Genomic DNA, 24,411 nt, shown 5'->3' on the forward strand with positions numbered 1-24,411 from the left:
GGTCTATTTTTTAATGAAAATTAATTTGAAAATTTAATGGTGTTTTGAGCTAACTGAAGATATCCTGGACTATCATCTGAAGGGTTTTATGTCATCATTATACATACTTTTAGGAAAAGCGTATTGTCAAAAACAAAAACACTCAGCTGAAACAACCTAACTATACCAATCACAATTCAATAGAGCAGAGATACTGTAAATCAGCTTTAAGCATTAGGCTTTGTAGTATTGGGCAAAAAGGAAAATGGAAAGTCCCAAAACCCAAAGCTGAAAAATATGTTGGGGAAATCATATTAAGTGGAGAGCTAGAGCTTGAGGTCAAGTGTAGTCTATTGTTGAAGAAGGTCTTTAGAGGATGAGAACACGACCCAGATTACCCACATAGCAGACCTCTAGTTGTCTTTTTCAATTAACTGTTGTCACTAACTACTTATGTGACCTTGGGAGAGTCAAGGGATGACAGTGTTAGATGTCTCACCTTTATACAAAGATTTGTAAGATCCATTCTATCTCTAAAATCTGTGATTCTATAGAAAAATATGACTAGAAAGTAAAGAGACTATTTTTACAAACATACTAGAAGTTATATATGATAACAAATAATCAATGTAATCACCTAATAAGCTATTCACTTATCCCAATAATGCTACCAACGATCAAAATATTCTTGGCATTTGTATTTTGGATTTTCCTTTTAGCAGGGTAATGTTTAAGAATTATTAAGAAATGTTTTAATCTCAGCAAGACACAGAGCTAGGACTTGAACCCAGGCAGTCTGGCAGCACCATCTGAGACCTTAACATCTATGCTATACTTTAATTAAAGTTACACTTCTTGCACGCCACAGTTTGTGGACCGAGATTGATCTACTACAGACTAATACAAGGTTATAAAGATTTACATTTTCTTCTAAGAGTTTCATATTTTTACCTCTGTACTTAAGACTCTGATCCATTTTGAGTTAATCTTCGCATATGGTGTAGGATAAAAATCCAACTTTGTTTGCATGTGGATATTCAACTGTCTCAGTACATTTGTTGAAAAGATCATTCTTTCCCATTTAATTTTCTTGGCACACTTGTGAAAAATCAGTTGACTATAAATATATGGGCTTACTTCTGGACGCTGAATTTTTTTATTCTGCTGATCTGTATGTCTAGCTTTATGCCAGTACCTCACTGTCTTGATTACTACAGCTTTGTCATAATTTTTGAAATCAGGAAGTATGAGCCCTCCTACTTAATTTTCTTTTTCAAGATTGTTTTGGCTATTCTGGGTCTTTTGTAATTCCATATGAATTTTAGGATCAGCTTGCCAATTTCTGTACAAAAAAGCAGCTGCAATTTCGAAAGAGATTGCACTGAATCTTTAGATCAGTTTGGAAAGTTGCCATCTTAATGTTAAGTCTTCCAATTCATGAACATAGGATGTCTTTCCATTTGTGTAGGTCTCCTTTAATTTCCTTCAGTGATGCTTTGCAGTTTTCAATGTTCAACTCTTGCTTTTGTTTTGTTAAATTTATTCATAAGTATTTTATCTTGATACTGTTATAAATGGAATTGTTTTTTAATTTTATTTTTGGATTGTTCATTGCAAGTGTATAGAAACACACTTGATTTTGTATTGTATTTGTAATGTATTCATTTGGCTTTTGCTTTTGACAGTTTGACATGAAATGTGTATGCCTAATTGAGTTTTCCTACTTGGAGTTTATTGAGCTGCCGTGATGTGTAGATTAATGTTTTTCATCAAATTTGGGAGGCTTCAGCCATAATTTCTTGAAATATCTTCCTATTTTTTTCTTTCTCTCTTCCTTCTTTGACTCCCATTATAAATATATTTGTACACCTGTGTTGTCCATAGGTCTCTGAGTCTCTGTTCATTTTTCTTCTTTCACTATTCCTGCTCAGTTTCCCAAACTGGATAATCTCAGTTCTATCCCCAGGTTCAGGGTGATCCTTTCTTTTGCCAGCTCAGATCTGCTGTTGAGCCGCTTAGCAAATTTTTCACTTCAGTTTTACTTTTCAACTCCAGAATTTCTAATTGATGCTTTTTTGTATAATTTCTATCTTTTTATTGGTAATATCTATTTGGTCGGGCATCATTCTCATACTTTCCTTCATTATTTGTTTGGATATGGCTTCTTTTAGTTCTTTGAAAGTATTTATAATTCCTGATTTGAAGTCTTTGTCTAGTAAGTCCAACTTGTGGGCTTTCTCAGGGAGAGTTTCTTTTGACTGCCCTGTGCATGGGCTTTTCTGTTTCTTTGTATGACTCTTATTTTTTGTAGGAAATTTGTTAAAACTGGACTTTTAAAATATTATAACGTGGCAACTCTGGAATTCAAATTTCCCCTCTCCTTGGTGCTTATAGCTGTTTATTATTGTTGTTGTTGCTTCTTTGCTTAGTAACTTGATGAAGTAATTCTTTGAAGTGTGTGTTCTGTGTTGGGTCTAACCACTAAAGTCTCTGCCTGGTTACCTTAGTTATCGTCTAACAATTGGACATCAATTTCCCAAATGCCTTGAAAAAATAAGTCTCCCAGCGTTCCTCAAGAAGCTTTGTGTCCATGTTGGGATACACATTCAATGCTCTGGCAGTTTAAAACTGTTTAGCCTTTACTTCCTGCTTGCACAGGACCTCAAGGTCAGCCAAAGGTGAGAGATTAGGGTCTTCTCAGGTCTTTCCCATGAATATGCACAGTCTTGCCAAATGCATGTGGCCTCCTAGATTCTCAAGAATATGGCAGAGTTTTACAAAGCTCCCTATGGACATCTCATTCCCTGGCTTTATCTTTTAAGTGTTTTATTCATCACTGGTTATCATGACCTCAGGCAGCTACAATGTTAAACAACTACCACTGAAAGTTTTTTGACAAGTGCCCCAGGAAAAAAGGCCATTTGCGCTGAGTTCTTCATGAGGTCAAATAAAGACAAGCTCTGTGAGTGGAGATTTTCAGGAAGCTGTCGGACAGGTCAAATAACGACAGTTCTCTGGGAATGGCGCATTTGGGGGGATGCTCCAGCACCACTTTACTCCCTCCAGTGGCTGCTAGGCTCCTGTTCTTCACACCCACTGTGATCACAAGGGTATTGGTTTTCAAGACTCCTATGAAACTAGAGAGAAGAAGATGGAAATTGGGGAAGATAAAATACCACAAAGCTCACTGTTCTTATCAAGAGTCACCTGTTTTTCTTCAATAAATGTGACTCAAATTTTTGCAAGTGTTTGATTATTTCCGGAATTCTGAAAACACTGATTTTGACAATTTTGGGGGCTGATGCTCTCATTGCTTTTATGTGAGAACAAATTTTCAGAGGTCCTTATTCCACCATTCCTGAAGAGTTTCTCCTCTTTCAATATATTCTTAAACTACTTGTTTAGACCCTTTGATTCCTCTTGACCAAGAAAAATAGATCAAATTTTGAAAGTTCTCTCTACTCTTTTTTAATATATTGCAACTTTATAGAGTTTTTTACTATCACAGGCAACTCTCCAAATGGAATCTTTTTATGTGGGACCCATCCTTTGGTTTTGGATAATACTGAGCAGCTCATTGATTTCCAAGTGAGGAAAAAGCACTCTTTTTTTCCTACTTTTTACCTCCTATTTAGAATTAATTGAAATTTTATTTCTTCTGAAATCTTCATATTCTAGCCTCTTCCTCCTGGTTATAATAGTTTAACAATGTTTTGCTGAGCTAAGATATAAAATAATACAAGTATAGCCTAGTTAATATTAATAAAAGAGTGGCAGAGAAATCAGGATACTGACGAACATCATACACACCAAACACTTTTCAGAAAAGTTTTTCTCTGCCTTACACCACTAAGGAACAAAATAGAGCAATTCATCTTTTTAACCCATCTTGTCTATGGATCTGAATGATCTGAGGAGAATTCTGGAAATCCTTAACCAATGCATTTTGGCATTTAGAGAGTTTTGTGATAGAAGTGTCCAGGATGGTTCCCGGAAAATAGAGGTAGATTTGGGTTTTCTAACATTTAAAAAAATCTCCAAACCTGCAATATTTACCAGTCATAAATATTTTATTCTTCCTAAACTTACCAGTATGACTGAGATGATGACATCTCAACATGACCAGGAGGAAAAAAAAAAAAAAAATATATATATATATATATATATATATATATATATATATATATATATATTCACTAAGAAACATATTTTCAAGAAAAAATATTTAATGGGCATATATGTATACAATATTTGGACCTAAGCTAATTAATTTTGATACATAGTACTATGATATTTCTTATAAAGTACATCCTGAGAAAATGTTTGCTTTTTTCATGTAAAATTGCTTGTTGGTCTTCTTTTCCTAAGAAAAAAACAATGACAGTTTTACACCCATAAGTGTGCAAGAAAAAGAAAAGGTAAATTGAAATTGGAAGAAAAATACAATTAGAAAAAATATGTTTTTAAAGCTGTGAGGGAAAATATTTTATAAACATCGTCCTAGGATTAGAAAAATAACCAACTGTGCAGTTAGTTAACTTAAGTTAAATAACTTTTATATCAGCAATTCATCTCTTGAGTTGTCCTTTTAAATTAAAAGAAAACTGCTTTAATTGTGATAGCCTATATTGACAGGGATTCTCGGTATAAGTTGAAAATGACATTTTTCCATATACAAAGAGGGGCCAAGGACTGTCATGCAGCATAATATAAATAGAAACAGAATAGATAAGCCAAAATAAATTATTTTCATTAAATGTTTGGGTTGTTTCACTGTGTTTTGGTGGATATAATTAGCTGAATTGCTTTGCTTTGTAAACAGAAAGAGATATCGCAACCCCAGTTATACGTATACACATGCATATTAATCTTTATATCTTTATTTTCACTGTTTATGTGATTTAAAACACAGTACAGAAAGGTTTCTTTATTTGCACAAGATCCCCTCAGAATCACTGCCAGAATCTGACAGAAACCCTGATTGTGTTTGACTCTTCAGTGTGTTTTTTGGCTAATTTATTGTTACTTGTCTCTTTGGCAGAGCCTGATATAAGTATAGATAGACTTCGTGCTTTCCTTAGTTGACACTCCTGTACTCCATCAACTGGTCATTCTGCTGTTTCTTCTATTTCTCCCTTCTAGGCTCCAAATTTCTGGAGTTGCCTCTCACAACAAGGACATAGACCTGTGGTTATGCAGGAAAATTGCCGGGTAAGGAAAGATCAATATTCAGATGTCAGAGAAAACATCTGGAATGATGTTTTCAGACCCAGAAAGTTTCCAAGAGAAAGAGAAAGCCAAGCCATTGTAAAGCACTATGATCCGCTGAAAAAACCACACGCTAGGAACAGATATGTCCCCATTTTCATGTCCCTTCTCCATCCAGAACAGGGGGCTGTACACAGCCTTGCCAAACACTTCTGGTTCCTCCTTGACCGTGTTCTTTTAAAAAACTCACCCATGTATGCTGAGGCAACAGTTGCAAATGCTTATATCAATGAGCATAAAATTTCTGTGCTCAAGAACTACATTTGCAGAAAACAAACCTATATATGTATGAAGAAAGGAGAATGAATTCTAAGGCAGTGAAGATTCAAGTTTATGGCTCTCTTAAAAGACATATTTGCCTTGTAATTTTGACTCTTTATGTTGGTTTTAGTTCATTTACACTGCTTCTGAGCATTGTCATTAACACAATTATGTTCTAGGCTAAACTTTGAGATATTATAATTAATTTTATACAATTTACCCAGAAATTGAGGGATAAGGATGCCAATCTGGGAAGCTGACTTTGATGGACCCATGATTTTTTTTGCTTCTGTATTTCAAAATCTGATCATTAAAACTGATCATTTCTTCGTCTTTTGGTAAAGGCAAAAAATTAGTGTGAAGAAGATATTTATTTACTCTGGTAGATTTTTCTGTATAAATATGTACCTTAAAAACAAAGAGAAATCTCCTGCATTTTTGGTAAAAGTTTGCTGGAAATCCAACATACGTACACTCATTGCTACAAAACAAGCCTCAAGATATGTTTGATGAGTTTTAAAAATAAAGAGATACATTAATATTTTTAGTCTAAAGGAGTTTTCACCAAAAATATCCATATAATTGATTTAAAGGAATTCTGGTTCAGGCCATGATAAAGTAGCTGGTAATAATCAGTCTATTATGTGGGATCCGAGCCAAAAATGAATGGTAACTGTGGTACAGCCCCATTCAAAGGTGGCCTTGAAAGACAGTGGTGAAAGGAAATCCTCCCTTTGGATACAATTTGGAGGCAAAATACCAGTTCATCCACCTTTATGTCAGAAAAGAAGTGGTCGGAGGTTAGAATAAATACAGATGGGGGCAGCAAGTTATCTGGCCATCTGCTCAGAACCCTGAAAGGAGAAATGTTGGAAGATCGGGGACCCAGAAGTCTTAGGAGAAAGAGGCATGTGGATCGCTATAGGGCAGCGGGCACCAAGTGTGAAGACCTCTGTAGCGTATGTTAATGCCCGTCAGAATGTAACCACCACAAAATGTATCACCACATCAGGTCGACAAAGTGGCTTGACCAGTAGATATCAGCTAGCTTCTGTCATCAGCCACCCAGGGCAGGCACAATGGATACAGGAACAGAGTGGCCAAGGTGGCAGGGATGGAGGCTATGCACAAACCCTACAGCTCTTCCCGAGGCTCATTGGATGTCTAACCTGCCAGCAGCAGAGATCAGCGCTTGTTCCATTATACCTCCCTGTCTTTCTATGAGACCAACCAGCCCCTTGGCAGCAAGTTGACCACATTGGACTCCTTCTACCCGCGAAGGAGCAGAGATTTTGTTATGTATGAGTATATATTCTGGGTATGAGTTTGCCCTTTCTGTTCACAAGGAGCAGCGTTTGATCCACTAGCGTAGGCTTCCACATAATACTGCAATAGGCCGAAATATCCTCTTTACAATAAAGGGGCATAAGACTGGGCACATGATCATGGAATCCATTGGTTGTAACACATGCCTCACTACACAAAAGCTGATAGAAGGATGGAATGTTCTGTTCAAAACACGGAGCGCTCTCAGAGGTGAGACCTTGCAAGATTGAGGCATCCTCCTCCAGGACATAGTATATACTTTAAATCAATGACCCTTGTGAGGTGATTTGTCTCTGTCTGCTTTTCTCTGATACCAAAAGAGTGGTGTCTTTTCCAACACCAGCTAAGTGTCCAACAACTCAATTCAATTCTGACACTAACTACCCAGACTCAGCACAGACCCCACAGGTCAAGGGCTCAGTCCTACAGCATTGCCTCCACTTCAGATGCCAACAGCCTACATCTTGATCTGGGTACCGGTTACATGGGTATATGCACGTGTACATTTAGATTTGTGCAACTGAGTATGTCTAAGTTACATGTAAATTTAACAAAAATTTTTTTCACATGTAAAATAGGGTTTATTTGAATCCCAGTTGCATCCTTTGCTAGATATGTGACCTATTAGAAGCCATTTCTCTCTAGGCCTCAGCTTTCTCAACTCCAAGCACACATGTAAGCGTATATTTATGTACAAGAAACACCTGATGTTAGACACTGTAAAATATTATGTTATTCTGAGTAGAATTGTGGGTGATTTTGATTTTCTTTGTATGTCTTATGCTTTTTCATAATTTTCTGTCATAAATATGCCTATCCTTTGTTAGCAGGGAAAATATCCATCGTACAACATAACCTCACGTAGTTTATATTTTAAAAGTAAATAAATAACACTTGAGTGCCAACATTGGGCTCTCTCATGATTCCAAGGTGACCCTCTAAACATCTGTAAATAAAGGGTCAGACTAGCATCCTCCATTCTAGGGCATATTTGCTCAGCGAGGACTGTCACAGGCTTTTCTAACCACATATGTACTCTTTAATGACGAAACCAAACAAGGTCTTGGAGCTGGTTAATAACGCTTGGGCTAGGCCCTAGGTCTCCTGTTTTGGGATCCATGGCTATTTCCACCACACAGTGTCCTCTGCCTCCCAGCAACAGCATTAGAATGAATCTGTCATCAAGAGACAGTCATTCAGTACATTTGGAGAGATCCTCAGCTCCTTAAAATAACTTGGCAGCTCCAAGGCTCACTGTTTAAAGATTTAGAACCAAAGTACACCCTGAATTTAAAATGTGAAGAAACACACGGTGGGTTTAAAATGTTTGCATTCTCTTCCTTTCCTTTCAGATTTATATACTAGAATGTAAAGTGTGCATACACTTAAAGCCACTTCTACATGGGCAGAGTGAAACTGTCCCAAGGGCGAGGTTGGCAGGGAATGTTTTTGTCCCCCTCCACTACCACCCCCCGTGCCCCCGCTTTCATTTTTGCCCTTCCCTCGTCCTCCAAAGTGACCCTATTCCGTTTTCTATTTTCTGGATGCTTGATGTGAAAGAGGCATTATGATTTTCATGATTGAATTACAGTTACAAATTTCCATTTCACTTTACTTACCAGCTTAGATGTGGTTTAATGCAGCATGACTAGAATTCTCCCAGAGGTGGATCTGAGCTGAACTGACTAGGTTTCTGACTGCCAACTCTTCTGCACCCTAAAATAGCAGCATAACCTATTACACACATTTGTTATCTGTTACTAAGAGAAAATTACCAACCCACCCAGAGAAACAGAAATACATCTGATCATGGGACCTCTCCAAAGGGCAGAAAACCTGTTAGTTTTACATCAGAGTGCTCACACAGACTCTCAAAATAAGTAAACGTTTCCAAACAACCAAAACAAAAGATTTCGTGGGAGCCATTTTTTTGTTTCCTAAATTAAAAAAAAAAAAAGTGCCTGGCCTAAATACTTTACAAGTGGTTAGTTCTAGCTAAGAATGTATTTTCTCTCATCAAGCATGCAAGTAGATATCTTTAAGACAGCAGTTCTCTTCAGTAGATATTTCTTCAGTGTTCATGTGTATAGAACCCTGTGGAGGACTTAGCTGACCTACGGGAGATCCAATAACATCTAGGAGGCCAACCCTGCCTGGAGGAGACTTGCTGCCCAGAGCAATGTACTACCTCTGGAACAGGCACCACCGTAAGTGGGGATAGTACTTCTCTCCCTTCATGAAATGCTATTACCCTCTTTTCTCAACATTCTTCATAAGCCTTGGGCCTGGAGTTCATTTCCATGATTAATTTAAGAGGAAAGGGGGAGGGGGAGGAAGAAAATATATAAGTGAATGTGAAACTTGTAACTTTGGTTTTGGCTTTTAGTAGTCAGATAAAGATTTTGAACCAAGTGGACAATAATTTACTGTAAGTAATAAAGTCATATCGATCTTGCCATGGAGTAGGAACCAAGGATTCAGGGCTATCCATATGTAGTCATTTGGATATGACAAACGTGGAACCTATTTATAACTTTTAAAGTACTTTATGGCTCTTTCTTTCCAAAGAGGCACACATCATATTGCACGAGGTCTGTGAATATACAAGCGTTCTTCTCTGCCAAAAGCAGCTGAGCAAGCAAAAGGATTACCCCAGTATTGTTTTTCAAACCTGAATTTGTATTGGGTAATTATACAGAAATATTTGGTACTTAATAACCTTGAAACTTTGAATTCAGAAAGATTTTATGCCCCCAAGGCTACATGGTCTGATGGCTCAGGTTCATAAATCCACTGAGAATGTGTCTGGCCATAATAACTGTACCCACCTTTGTGCAGATGTCACACAAACCCAGCGTCAGTAACGCCTGGCCCTAGCCCAGTGCCTGCCTTTGGGGGGGCACTCAATGGTTTGTCAAGCAGAACCGGGTATGAGTTATGGCTTCTATTCAGATTGGTTTGGAAAATAAGGAAGCTCCATTCCACTTAACCTTTGTTTTCAGTGAATCACATAACACCAGATTATTGATAATGCTTTAATTATCTTTGGAATTCAAAATCAGGGATATCCAGGTATCATTTCATACAAAATGAGGGAAGTTTCAAATGAAGCTATAAATTTACTGTTGGATTGAAGGAATAAAAGCACACCAGGCAGGAGTTACATGGGGTAGGGGGAGGGTGGCTGCATTATTTTCTCTAGGACTATGGCAGGGAAGCATCTTATTTCCAGAAGCCGAGTTCTACAACACAGGTATCCCAGCATAGGATCAGAATTTCCTTGTAGATCTCACCACTTTACCTAGTGAATATTGGAGCTTCTGGCTACCCTCCCAGATGCTCTTCTGCCCTTTATCACAGTCCCTCTGGGGTGGGCTCCTGTCCCGGTAGGAAGAGAAGTGAGACAGCCAAAGTCACTCTTCTCTGTAACTAGTTTCCCCTCACAAAGATGTTTTGCCTGAGCCTCATCTAAGTACAGTAATTCTTAAGTGACACCGCAAGATGGATGTTGAATATTTAAAAAACACACCTCCTCTGTTTCGTGGCCTGCTTTGTTTTTCTAATTTTAAAAAATCATCTTTCATTGTACCAGTACACAGAGTTCCTTTTAAACCTGTATTTTACTTAAGCAATGAGGAGAGGGTGTTTACAATTTCACTTTCTGGCTCTCATATGTCTGTAAAATATTTTTCTTCAACTGGATTTTACAAACATTTTCTCAAGAAACTTTAGATTTCTTTCTTTCTATCTCCTGCTGGGGGTTCAAACTTAAAGAAACTGATGACCTCAAAAGGTCAACCTCATGCAGATGTCAGCAAGAGGAAGAACAGAATTCAACCTTTTGCACAAGAATATTTGCATTCCTATTAGCTTTTGCAAATGCAATATATCTCATCCTCTTGGGCTGACTGCAGAGGTGCCCTGGAAAGAAGAACAGAAGTATGTGCCTCTCTAATAGGTTAACATACTGAACTGCTTTAAAGAGAATAAATGTTGCAGCCCAGGGGCAGTTATTGGGTGGACTTCAGTGGACACTCCTGGTGGAAATGACGTAAAAGCAAATTGTGTGCCAACAGTAGGGGCACACATATATCTTAAATATCTTCAGCCAAACCTCAACTACGACCATGATCTTACAGCCTAGTTGAAGGTACTCTTGATAAAAAGAAGTTGCCAAAAGCTGATATAAAAAATAAATATATGTGGGCTGCACTAAAGTCTGTATTTCTACAAATGCTGTAAACGTTTGCTGGTAGAAACCAGTGATTATGTAACAAGTCGATTTCAAAAATTACACCTCTTACAATTACTGTACATCCTGATAAGACAGTTGAGATCAAGTCACTAAACATCCTTACAATTAAAATAGAAGGAAATTGATTAACTCTCTGCTTAGGGGGCGGGGGGGAAAGGATTTATGATGAGAAATCTGTACCAATCTTCCCGAATAGTTAGGGAGGAATAAGTTAAGGAGGTAACACAAATTTGGTGACTGTGAGGTGAAGTACTAATTTATGGTCCTTTGAAATAGAAAGCGGTGTCTGATAGACAGGTGTCTACGGTTACTTAGCTTGGCTGGGCGGTGAGCAATGAAAGCTAGTGGTTCTCCGCAGCGCACCCGAGGGCCAAAGCTTTTTTTCCCTCCTGGCTCTGCCTCGCTGGTTCTCCCCAGCACCGGCTCTTTGGGGTCAAGGAGGGTTGGGGGCCCTCCTTCTCACTCTCCAGACCCGGGAGCATCCAATTCCGGTATCGCTGGCGGAGCTCTTGGGCCCCCGCGCCCGGGAGGGAACTGGCCTCCCAGCGAACCGCCCCAGGCATCCGCGCCACCCCCCAGCTCGTCAGTGCGGGTCGCCGGCCCTGTCGCCAAGGCCGAGCGCAAAGACCTCGCGTCGCCGTTTTGGAAGGCGACACAGCTCCCAGTTCGGGCGCAATCCCCGCAACCCGGGTCCCGGCTGGGGCCGCGCCGAGTCCCTAGGACTTTGACGGGTTAGGGCAGGCGACGCCGAGAGCCAAGCCGCCTCCAGCCCTCCCCAGCCCTACCCCAGCGCCGGCTCCAGTGCCCGAGCCCGGCGGCCCAGCGCCGCGCCGCGCGGGGAGAGAAGCAGCTGTTCCCAACAGCTGGGGGGCGGCGGCGCAGGGCGCCCCAGGTGCGGCCGCGGCCAATCGCAGGCGTCCGGCCCGCCCCCTCCCCAGCCAGGCGCCGACCCCCGGCCAGCGGGGGAAGGGAGCAGAGAGGGGGAGAGGCGTCCTCGCCACTTGTCTTCCAGCTTCCGCGGCGGGAGGGACGGAACCCGAGCCGAAGCCGCGCGGAGTCCCCCGCCCCGGGCCCCGCCGCCGCCGCGCCCCCCGCCCGCCCACCTCCGCGCCCGGACGCTCTCATCGCCGACCCTCCCCGCGCCGCACCCGAGACACCTACCTAATTTCTAGGAAAGAAAAGTCTACCTCTAAACACACCCAATTCTTCGCTTGAGGACCACCCTCCCTTTTCAGCTTTGGCCTCCCCGCCGGGTGAGTGGAAACCGTTTGCACATCCTACAGAACCGGAGCCTAACCCAGACGATCCGGAGAATTTTACCGTGACCGGCAGGGGGGGCGGGAGGAGAGAGCGAAGTCAGGTCTCCGGGGCTGCTGGCGACTTCGGCAGCCGCGCGCCCCGCGCCCTCGGCCGACCCCGGCCGCTCGCCCCCGCCTCGCCGCCGCCCTCGCCCCCGGGCTCGCCCGCAGCCCCCGGCGGCCGCGCCAGAGTGCGGGAGACGCGGAGCCGGAGGAGGAGGCGCAGCCGCTGCCCCAGCCGCAGCCGCAGCCGCAGCCGCAGCCGGAGCCCGAGCCGCGGGGCGGGCGCGAAGATGCACACGACCCAGAAGGACACGACGTACACCAAGATCTTCGTCGGGGGGCTGCCCTACCACACCACGGACGCCAGCCTGCGCAAGTACTTCGAGGTCTTCGGCGAGATCGAGGAGGCGGTGGTCATCACCGACCGGCAGACGGGCAAGTCCCGGGGCTACGGATTTGTAAGTTGCGCGGATGGGGATGGTGGTGGAGGGGGCGATAAAGAGCTTGGCGGGGAAACAGAGGACCACGGGGGCGGGGAGGGACAGAGTGGCGCTTGGCCCGAGGGGTCGGAGTTGGGAGTGAGGGGCTCGGCGTGGCCGCGCGAGGACCCCAGCGGACGTGACCGGCGCTGCCTCTTCGCTCCCGGCTGAACTGAAAGTTTGCGCGCGGCGGAGCTGGGGAGGGAGGGCCGGCGCCTGCCTCGCGGGGTTCCGAGGGGACCGAGAGCGCTGCGGTGTCGGCGGACAGGCGGAGCAGGGGTGGAGGGAGAGAACTGTAATGACTGCCGGATTTGGGGGTGCGGAGGTCTGGGAGGGAGGGGCCGTAGCCCCTTCGAATTGCACTCCCGGGTTGGAGGCCGGTCGTTCAGCGCGCTGTTGCTTTGTAAAAATGCGTGTGTCTTCCTGGCATTCCGGCTGGGGCAGGGAGGGGACACCCCAGGAGGTCTGGGGCTTTTCTTCTTATGCCACCCCTCCCCAACCCTTTTTTAATTGCAAAGATGAGTTCTTTTAAAAGATGAACCTCTGGCTCTTTCTTTGCCGAAATGAAAGAGAGCATAGTAACCTTCCTGGAGATTTCAGCGAGCAAATTCAGCCGCCGAGGAGCCGGGAGCCCCAGCGTAGGACAATAGCTATTGTCGCTGGGGAGTGTTTGCGGGGTTGGGAACACCGGCCGGATGTGAGGCTAGTCTTTCTTTAAAGCAAACAGTGCCTCTCAGGCCGGGTAGGGACCTGGGGAATGGTCGGCGGAGGGGGAATCTGGAGGAGTTCTAAGACAGAATTCAGGCTTCCAAATCTCTACTAGGCCCTACTAGCACCCTTAGAACTTTGGGGGGTGGGAGGGCGGTGTTTCTTTCTTTCCTCCTTTCTGTTTTCTTCTTTTGTTTTGTTTTGTTTTGGATGGAGGATCAAGGGATAAGTTCCAGCCCCCCCCCAAAAAAAAGAAAGCAAAAGTTTAAGACCCCCCCGCCCCTCAGTTTTATTAACACATGACTTCTCCAGTGCGAGTGTTGGTTTCTTCAGGGGTTGATTTAGAGCTTTGTGTGTATGTCTGTGTGTGTATGTTGCTAAGGTCACCATGGCTGACCGGGCTGCTGCCGAAAGAGCCTGCAAGGATCCCAACCCCATCATTGATGGCAGGAAGGCCAATGTGAATCTGGCATACTTGGGAGCAAAACCAAGGATCATGCAACCAGGTGAGCAATGTCCCTCGACGCCCCACCCCCAACTAGAGACCCCCCCACTTCTGAATAGAATGAATCCCTGATGGGGAAGACACTAGTTCCCTGAGAATCTGTAGATGTTTCGTAAAGGTGAGCTGTGGCTGGTTATTCTACCAAGGCATTAAAGGTAGATGAGAGTTGTAAACACTCCTTTCCTGACTTGAAATGTACCTATGGGCAAAAAATAGATCTTGGGGGTCAGTTCAGTTTGCACACACTCAGGCTTGAGCTTGACTCATCTGTTTCCTATATACAACCATAGTTTACTCTCCACTTTCTGGGTTTTAGCCACTTGTAGATCATTCACATGTGGATGCTATGGGCCAAATGTGTCAACTCCAGCTGGTTATACTTCTTAGTGTTGTCTCTCCTTTTGCCACCCGTTGCCCTGTGTTCAGAGCGGGCAATTCAACTGGAACACTGAGCCAAGAGAAGCATAGGGGTGGTGGTTCCTGCCAGGTCAATGTTCAAAATAAAGTCCCAGAATATCTTAGTAATGAAAGAGGATGAAGAGATCTCATGCACTCCAGGAGCCTTATGTCACAGATGAAGAAATTGCTGCAGAGATGAGAAAGGGTTTACTCCAGAGTCACATAGCTATTAGTCACCAAAAGGGAGAGAATTTTGTTTATGTGGAAACATGACCTCTTGAATGGTTTACAACACTGCCCTTTGCACGAGCACAAATAATTGTGAATCGACTCTTGAACAAATGTAATCTTTTTCTTGGGCATGCAACTTTGATTAAGTCGTGTACTCTTCATTCTTAAGTCTGTGCATCTGAAATTTTGGAAAGAGGTGGACACTTCAACCCAAACAGATTTACTAGGGAACTAGGTTGTCAAGAAAGGGAGTGCATGTGCAAATATTTGTGAGCATTAAAAAACATGTATTTGTCTAATACAGTGTGTGTGTGTGTCTGTGTACGCTATCCAGAAAAGAAAGAAGAGTTTGTTTTGTGAATTTTTAATACTATAATCTGTAAAATCCAGAATCTTCCAAAGCATTGTCCAAAGCATTCCAGAATGTTCCAAATTAAAAAGGCTTTTTTATAGATCATGATTCAGAATTGTAGGAAGATTTGTGACATGTAACTTCATTATCAAGTCCTATTGTTCTTGGTTTCATTCCACAAGAACTTTCTCTATGTCTGATTTTCTAAGGTCTTATTCTGTGTCTGTCAACTAAACTTTGCAGATCGTTTTTAGTTTCCACTTGTAGCCCATTAAAATTTTTATTTAGATCAACAATAACATTAGTAAAATGACTTTTAAAAATATGTATAATATTTTCTCTAAAGTATTAAAAGAATGATTACCTTTTCTAAGTGAAAGGTGTGATTGCATTTTATATGTAGAAGTAATAAATGCCTAACCATGCACAAATAGAGAATGTGGTATGTTTTATTGTTAGGTTTTGCCTTTGGTGTTCAACAGCTTCATCCAGCCCTTATACAAAGACCTTTTGGGTAAGTCAATTAATCAGGCCCTCCTAAGTTTCAATATGGATATCATTTGTTAACCTGCCTCTTTTTTATATCCAGATAAGACCATCATGTCACAGATTGTTCCTGATTATACATATTTATATATGTTTGTGTATTTTGAATGCTGATAAAATAAATATTTTTAGATGAGTCAAGTTATCTGACCAAGTATGCAGCCTCCAAAACAGACACATTTGAGCTCATGATTAACATAACAAAACAAAACAAAACAAAACAAAAATACCAGGTATGACTTGTGTACCAGACAATTGTGTCCCAACACTATTACTACTGTTCAACTTGACTCAATTGTATTTATCTCTTTCTAACCTGACAGGGCTCGTATACAGTTAAGCTAACTGATCAGAAGGATACGATGATAAGAGGTGGAATAGTTCTGTTTGGAATTAAACTCTGTAACCAGTAGACTCAGACACACAAGCTCAGATGGTGATTAACGATGCATGGATGTTGCTGTTGTTGTTTTATTTTTCACAATAGTCAATAGACCTCCGTGTGCTTTATTTTATTTATTACAGTAATGAAGTGGTGTTGATAGCTAAACTGTGTGCTTTTTTACTTAATTGAAAAGAGCTGTAGTGAAAGTGTTTTCTTTTCCTCGGGGAAGGGGCTCTTTGTGTTTTTGGTTTTGGTGGTGGTGTTGACGGGTGTTGACTTTTGACTTTGCCATGGGAAGCAAAGGGCCTTTTTTTTCCTTGCTTTTAAGCTGTAGCCTGTGACTTCCATTTAACCATATTTTTGTAGTGAGTGCTAAATGGTGTGATTTCCCTCTGTAAGAATACAGATTCATCGCTTGCATGTCCTAAGTTTCTGTTTTACTGGGGTGTTTTTCTGGGAATGGGGTTCTTTCTTTGGCAATGTATATCCACTTCTAGGCCTTCTAATGTAAAGGTTCAACAACTCTCATCAGATTTCATTAACACTGGCCAGTTTTTTGAATAGAGTAGCAGTAACTTTCACCTTTCAGACCTGACTCAGGTGAACAGCCTGCTTATATTTGTGTTCTGTGGGTTCTGTGATTACCAGCTTTCCTCATCCAAGCTCCCTCATTTCCCTTCCATTCTGACGCGATATGGGTGGGAGATCCCCAACTACCTCAATTTATTCCGAACACCTAGGGTCTGTTTTGGCTGTTTTCTACCTGATCAACATGGTTGTAACTCTAATGCCAGAGATTTACACTCTCTTTTTAAATATTCTAACTGTTTAGAAGTGTTTCATTCTCAACAACAGTTTCTTTTCTAGCTTAGCACCTGAATATCTACATGTGTAACCTGGAAGGTTGGATTCTATCTACAAAGATAGATGTCTACCTTATGTGTCTCCAAGAATAGATCAAAAAAAGTAATAATAATTTGACTTGGAAGAGTCAAGTTATATTTTCCATGAATACCTTCTTTATAACCTTCCCTTTACCATATCGAGATCTCACTTACTGACAACCCTTACTTTTTTTTAAACCGTAGAAGAGTCTTCTGTCCAATATGATTAGAAAAGGCCTTCGTATACCCATAACAATTTATCAATGCCCCAGCCAAACCATTCCGGATACTGATGATAAACAGTGGGTTGATGGGTCCAACTACTTCTGTGGATCCCCCTCTCATTGGTCTAGACTATGTTTAAGGTAGAATTGGGGACGAGAACATCCATCTTAAGAAGTGATGGTGAACTTAGTCATGATCTCACATTAATAATCTTGAGACAGTTGTTATACAGCTAAATCGATCAACCGGTATTAGCACATGAGTATTTTTCTCTGTGCTAGTGGATGGTACAAAATAAGGAGATTGCACTTTAGTTTGGGAAGCCAAACTAACACAAACGAATCAGGAACTATTAATTGCTAAATTACTTGGTATTATTTTAAGTACAAAAGGAATTCAGAAGAGCAAGAAAATGGGTGAGTTGGAGGAGTTGGACAAGGCTTTGTGAAGACTGGAACTAGCCTTGGACCAGTGGGTGGGTCCTGGGCAGGTAAAAGGAAGAAGGGACATGTCTAAAGGCTGTAAGATGAGGGGAGCATCAGCGAAGGCAAAGAGGAGAAAAGACTCAGCTCATGGAGAAACCAGACTCTTATGGCGGGTCTTGAGAGCTAGAATAGAAATTTGGACTGGCTGTGGTAGTCCTTACAGATCCTTGAGAAAGAAAGTAGCACAAGGGCAATAACAACCAGAATAAGATGTGTCATATGGAGATTTTAAATGAAGCCTATTTTGATAGTAACCTTTGGTTTTTCATCCCTTCTAATATTAGCTGTCTTTATAAAGGATGGTGATTATTACTGTTTGCATAAATTGTTTGAACTTGAGATTCTTATTAGAAATAGATAGCATTCCAAATAGACCAAGCAAGCCTTCTCTTTCTTTTTTAAGGGATTCTTAACACTGCTCTAATTCCCGGAGTCTGGACCTAACAAATCACACCTGGTCATCCTAAATTCTATTTGAATGCCACATGTTCTTATTTTTAGGCCTGGAAAGAAGCTTGAGAATTTTTAATCTTACTTGACCTGTTTGAAATTCTAGGAACTATTTTTTTATATGGTCTTTAAATGACCCCCAGATTACTCTGGGCCTTTAAAGAGAAAAACCTTGGCCTGAAGGAATTTCTGATGTAACACAGTGGGCAGATGTACAGAAATGTGTGGATTTGCTAAACAATCTCTTATAAATATTTTATATTTGAAAGAATCATTTTCTTATTGAAACGTTGGAGAGGAGAGCCTATGGGTCTGTGAGTAGAAAATTCCGGGCTAGTTTAGATCACGTTGAAATACACTTAAATATTTACTTAGTACTCCTTTAAGTGCTAAGTTTTACTCTCACTGTGTTAATGCATAATAAGTATTATACTGTCCACTAAGTGGAGCAGGAGGGACAGTAATTTACATTAACTGAACACCTGCTACTTGCCTGGTACTGATAAGGGATTTACATAAATTATATAATTTAATTATCACAGTAATTATTTGATGAAGGCACTGTTAATGTCCTTTCCATGGGTGAAAAACTGAGATGCAGAGAGGTTAATTAACTTCCCTCAGGGACTACTAAGTGATAGAGTCTGGTTCTAGGTTCCGAATCATGGCCTCCAAAGCCATGTTCTTTCCTCTGTGTCAAGCTGTAGTCCGGAAAACGCAACTCGGCTCTCTCTTATAATCTAGTAAGAAAACTGAGAAGCGCCCAGAAGGGCTGTCTATATGGCTTCAGATAAGGCAGAGAGACATCAGGTTGGTGGGATCTAGGAAGTCTTCATGAAAGAGGTAGAAGTTGACCTAGATTTTAAACTATGATGGAGGATAGGGAACTCTTGCCATGAATATATTCCTCACTGTAGGCTCTTCACATAGATAATTTTATTTAATGCACAGCAATTCAGGGTTGGAAATACTAGGATTGGAAATATTAGGTTTATTTCACTTATGAGAAATATGTGAGACTAAAAAGGTGAAGCAAATTCCTGAAGGCTTTACACGTGGTGAGTGGTAGAGCTAGGGTAGATAGGGTTGCGATTTCAACAGGTAAAGATGGAGTGAGGATTGGCATCCCTGACAGAGGGATGTCACGAGCGAAGGTGAAGCTCTAGGTGTGTGTGGTATGTCCAGGAAACATTAAGGAGCCCAGCTGACCTGGGTTCAAGGAAAGGTGAGAAGAAATACTGGAAAAAGTATTTTGGAGCCAGAAGTATAAAAGGCCTGGCATGCCAAAGTTTAAGAAGTTTGCACTTAATTTGGTAGGATGTTAGGGACCTAGGTTACTTTAAACAAGTGAATGAGATGCAGCCTGTGTCAGCAGTTTATGTGATAGGTTGAAAGAGGAAACCCTTTAGGATGTCAAAAGTCACAGAGAGATGCCAGAGGGACCTGAAGTGATAGGAAGAAAAGGAAAACATAGTAAATTTTCTTTGAAAGTTGTCCAAGGTGTCGGCCTTGCTCTTGCGCTTTTATTTCTGCTAGGCATTTACATTCTATGATTCACTGAGGGAAAGGATGTTGGTAGCTCTCTAGCAGGAGGGAGATTCCCAAATTGCCTTAATGGGTTCCGCAGACTATTAAAAGAGCTCCTAATACAGGAATTGCTTCAGAAGTGCCACCTCACCCTTTAGTCGGATTCTGCCTGCCTTCTGAACTATTTTAGTCTCTCCGTGGTCTTCTGGATTCTCCTTTCCCTAAGACTTAAAAACTCTAGGGTTTCATTTGCTTGCTAGATAGCTTCCTAACCCTTGCCAGACTTCATGTAGGTTTCTGATATTCCAAGGAACTTTATACTCATTGGTTGGCATTTTCAAGTGAAAACTATTAATGTAAAATAAACGCAGAGACAAGAGTCCTGTAAGCAACACTGCCCGTGTATCATTTAAAGCATTCTTCACACACACACACACACACACACACACACTTTTATCCTGCCTTTTTGTAGGCTAAACTTTTCAGTTACCACCTTTATTTAGAGATACAAGCCTAGCAACTATCGTATTGTCTTTGGAACTTTGGGAGCACAGGGGTTAATGTTTCAGTATCAGTGAGATTCATACTGGCTGGCCTTTGGAGCTGATAGATGTTTTACTTTGGCCTTATAAAGACATTTTACCCGCTGGAAACCCTTGTCGCATGACAGGATCAAAAATAGCCCGGCTGCAGCCCCTGCTGTCCGTCACCACATGTAAACTGGCATGAGTAAGGCTTTCTTATCCGTGTCTGCACATCGTGGACACGGCGGCCTCCAGGGACGGTGTTTCATAAAGCCACACCTGTCGCTCTGAACGAGCCAGGCACCTGACCTGCAGAGAAGTTCTGAGTGCGTGCATGACCACCCGTCTGGTTTCTGACAAGCAATTAAGAACATCTCTAAGTGTCCTCAGAAACACTTGATGACGTCGTTTCTCCTGGCACTGGGAAAGATCCACAAGTCTAGTAAAATTGAGTGTATTTTTATCATTGGGGTCAAAGTTCACTACCCTCTGTGATAAATTCATCTTTTCCATGGATGTTGGTTAATGAGTGCTTTCAGTAAAACTCTGAAAAGGCAAAGCAAAATTTATGTTTTCATAATCTAAATATGAAGTTTTCTGTTTTGAGTTCTTTAAAATTCGAAGATTGTTACTTGTGCTTGTACTTCTTGTAAGTTGCTTTTGGCAACAACCAGATGGCATTATGGTGTCATATTTTTAGAAATATAGGGGGTTTTGATGGAGATTATTCTAAAGAAGGATGAAAATAAATCAGATATTCATGGTAGCGTTTTAACTGGGCAGTTATGAATCGCAAGAGTGAGAACTGAGATGCATGGTTTTTTAAAAATACCTCTTGTGATTTCTTTTTTTTTAACAAAAGTAACTTTTAAGTAAGGCCATTGGAGTGTGTCTTGTATGTGACCTCTGAATGTATCATTTTAAAAGGTACTCAATTTTGTTTCACTTTCTAGAACTTTTGCAGGATAATACACCATAATAGAATTGATTTGTATAAAATATCTACCAGTAGGGAAGATTTAAAACAGATATGCTAATAAATCTATTTCTGTTGAGTTAGAGGATAAAACAAGACTTAGTAGACGCTCAAAAAAAAAAGTTTCCTTACTCTTATTGTGTAATCCTTTTAAGTTGATATTAATTTTAGAAATATTTAGTTGTGTTTCCCTGACCCTACCTTTTCCCTCAACCTCATCATTTCCCCAAAACCCCTTCTGTCTGTCTTGCATAGAGATAAACAAGCTGGCTGACCTTCGGTTGCCTGATAGTCAAACAGGTTTGATTGACCCTTGTGTCTTTATGAATTTAATGGAGAAAAAGAAAGAAAGAAAGACCAAAAGCGTGCTGCACATCTCTTTGGGAATCACTGCCATGAATGTTAATAGCATTTCTGTAGCTTCCCACAACAGCCTCTTGTGATAGAGTGAGCTGCACTACAGTTCGTTTGAGAAGTGTGATTCTGCTGTGTTTACCACACTTGTGATCTTTTAAACTCCTTTTTTATTTTGGCGCCTGCTTCTCTTTTCATTATTATTATCTTTAATAAGGGTGACTGAGGTTGCAGAGAGATTAATGTGTGCTGAGTCTGCATAGCAATTTCCAGTAGGGTTGCCATGATAATAAACATACGGCTTTTGTTGAAATTTACTGTAGTTTTTGAGAAACCGGCCATCACCCTTATGGAATTGAACGATCACAGATTCCCTTTGGATTCCTGGTTTCACGGTTAAGAATTTTTCTATTGTCCAAGCCGTTTTTGTTGAACGAACTCACCACAAAATTTTCTCAAGTCTTAAACTCAATTCAGCATTTATTAAATACCTCCTCTGCGCGAGGCCCTCCTGAAACTTGATTTATTTTTCCAAACTTTGGCTCCATGCCATTTCTTGGTTCCAAAATGATCCTGAATCAAAATTCTGGCCGGGAGGGTATCCTATTTTCGTTGTTGAATTCCTTCTGGGGCACTCCATGATTTGGGCTCCCGCCAGAGTACTTTCACAGGTGACTGGCAAGTCGATATTGTGGCAACCCTATGCTCATAATAACCACTAAATTTGAGTTTGGTCTGATCTCGGCAGAAGCCATGCTCCAGACAGGAGGCAACTCCTGCCTGACTCTGTTTTCCGTTTCTCGACAGGATACCTGCCCACTATGTCTATCCGCAGGCTTTTGTGCAGCCTGGCGTGGTCATCCCGCACGTCCAGCCGACCGCAGCGGCCGCCTCCACCGCACCTTACATTGACTACACGGGAGCCGCGTACGCACAGTACTCGGCGGCCGCCGCTGCTGCCGCCGCCGCCGCCGCCTACGACCAGTACCCGTACGCAGCCTCCCCGGCTGCCGCGGGCTACGTCACGGCCGGGGGCTACGGCTACGCGGTGCAGCAGCCAATCACCGCCGCCGCCCCTGGGACCGCGGCGGCCGCCGCCGCCGCAGCTGCCGCCGCCGCTGCCTTTGGCCAGTATCAGCCTCAGCAGCTGCAAACAGACCGGATGCAATAGGCTAGAACCTGATCAAAGTCGAATCGTTTCCTCTTTCCCTCCCGATTTCCCAATTTTCAGTAGCTAATAAGAGTTAACATTGACTTAACAGCTTTAAAAAACAAAAAACAAAAAAAAGCTATGCTATTGTGAAGCAGAATTATGATGATTAGTTTTTTTTAATACTCCAGTAGTAGTTCTAGACGTGAAAGAGATGAGAATGAGGGGGGGAGTGGGCGCAGTTTTGGAAATCAATCCCAAAGAGCCTGAGTAAATAAAAGGCCGCGACGAAACGGTGGCAGGAGGAACAATGGAACTTCACTTTTATAACGGGATTTTTACTTTTGCTCTTTTTATAGTATCAGGGAAGCAAACTGTCTTTTACCAGTTAGAAAATGCTGTTTGAATCTAGTTGAACCAGGGAATACAGAGTGAGCAATATGTAGCTTGAATTACATTTAAAAGCAGATTTTAAAAAAAAAAATGGTGAAAGCACTGATTGTCAGTTTTAGCAGTCACTATGGCCTAGAGAACTATTTCAAGAAGGTAATGTTCTTACTCTCAAAAATGGGCATCGAACAATCAATCTAGGAGCATGGCGGTGGGTGAAATGGTGGACAGGCACCAAAGCTATTTTCTCATCTACCCAGTGGATGAGTGGGACTGTGAAACAAGTGATGTGGAATGAATGGGTGCAACAGCTGTACAGACAATCAATAACACACACAGTTCTGGAAAGAACACATCACTTGTGCTTGTTTGATGAGCTTGTCACATTCTAATCCCTCTCCCCATCCTGTTTCAATTTTGGGAAACTTGTATCTGCTGGTGTCAGCAATTCTGATTCTGAAATAGGATCAGGCTTTTACTACAACAGCCTTCTCTTTCTATTTATTGTGTCGACTCGTGGCTTATGATTAAAGGCGGGCAAAGTTTGCAGACTCTAAACCCTTAAGAACTGTCTTAAGGACATTTATTTTTTTCCCTTTTTAAATAATTTTACACTTTTTAGTATCTATTTCAGAGTCATATTTAAAACTATTTATTAGTGAATACAGTACATGAGACAACAAGGTTAATGAGATTACAATTCTTCAACAATTAATGATAATGTGGTTTATACTGTGCCTTAATAGTAATGCTATTTAAGATATTTATTTTTAAGTTTTACTATGCTGCACTCTAAAGAAAGGAACTTTAGATGTGACACTGTAAAATTATGTATTCATCTCATGGCATAAATTATTTAGTAGGTCTAGATGTAGCATATTAAATATTAACCTATTCAACTAAAGATGTTGACTTGGATTTATTTAAATTCATATGTGCACTGTATAAGAGAGTACTCTTACATTAACACATTTTAGTTTATTTTAGTTTTTAGGTTTTTTTTTTAATTTTTAACAGGACCTATTGCTAGTTTCATGCTTCCTTCTCTGATTTTTGCTCGTGTAGCTCTCATTTATTGGTACTTCATTAGTTTAACACTCTTCTTATGTAGTTTATGTAGTTTTTAAATGCTGCTTTACATTTTTCTTCTGAAACTGCAATACTTGTAATTTTTATTCTTAAAGTAAATTGAATACTATTTTACACTGTATTGGATTTTTATACTTGAACAATTTCATACAAGGGAAGACAGGTTAGCATTTTTATGGACTTTCTCCATTATCACTGGATTTACTTTAAGTATTCCCATACTAGACAGTGTTATGTAATGTAGACATGACTCTCCTGTGCAAATTATTTATTCATTGTGTATATTGCTTTATAACATTTCAGATCTTCTAATCTATTCACTTGTATTAAATATAATTTTTAAAAACTTTTGTTGCATTGGT

At 41.2% G+C, this 24,411-nt stretch overlaps 2 protein-coding genes across 2 annotated transcripts in view; both read left to right on the forward strand.

Moving 5' to 3' along the window:
* The window catches only part of STMND1 (stathmin domain containing 1), a 99,738-nt gene extending 94,311 nt beyond the window's left edge, over window positions 1-5,427 (forward strand). Inside the window, exon 6 of the mRNA XM_059940677.1 lies at window positions 5,122-5,427. Within this exon, the coding sequence (XP_059796660.1) occupies window positions 5,122-5,194 (73 nt within the window). The 3' untranslated portion in view covers window positions 5,195-5,427. The remainder of the gene's footprint in view (window positions 1-5,121) is intronic.
* A 6,126-nt stretch (window positions 5,428-11,553) lies between these two features.
* RBM24 (RNA binding motif protein 24) lies at window positions 11,554-24,399 on the forward strand. The gene is made up of 4 exons (XM_059937994.1): window positions 11,554-12,848; window positions 13,960-14,083; window positions 15,524-15,578; window positions 22,228-24,399. Exons 1-4 carry the CDS (start codon window positions 12,681-12,683, stop codon window positions 22,589-22,591), a joined length of 711 nt encoding a protein of 236 aa, XP_059793977.1. The 5' UTR covers window positions 11,554-12,680; the 3' UTR covers window positions 22,592-24,399.
* Window positions 24,400-24,411: the final 12 nt, after the last annotated feature.

Source organism: Balaenoptera ricei, chromosome 11, assembly GCF_028023285.1.
Source record: "Balaenoptera ricei isolate mBalRic1 chromosome 11, mBalRic1.hap2, whole genome shotgun sequence".
NCBI lineage: Eukaryota > Metazoa > Chordata > Mammalia > Artiodactyla > Balaenopteridae > Balaenoptera > Balaenoptera ricei.

Bases quoted from the DNA above. Each gene is read 5' to 3' on its own strand.
- RBM24 (XM_059937994.1), top strand. From the start codon at position 12,681: ATGCACACGACCCAGAAGGACACGACGTACACCAAGATCTTCGTCGGG. The intron at 12,849-13,959 runs GTAAGTTGCGCG...TATGTTGCTAAG, and splicing joins AGTCCCGGGGCTACGGATTT to GTCACCATGGCTGACCGGGC. The intron at 14,084-15,523 runs GTGAGCAATGTC...TTTTATTGTTAG, and splicing joins ACCAAGGATCATGCAACCAG to GTTTTGCCTTTGGTGTTCAA.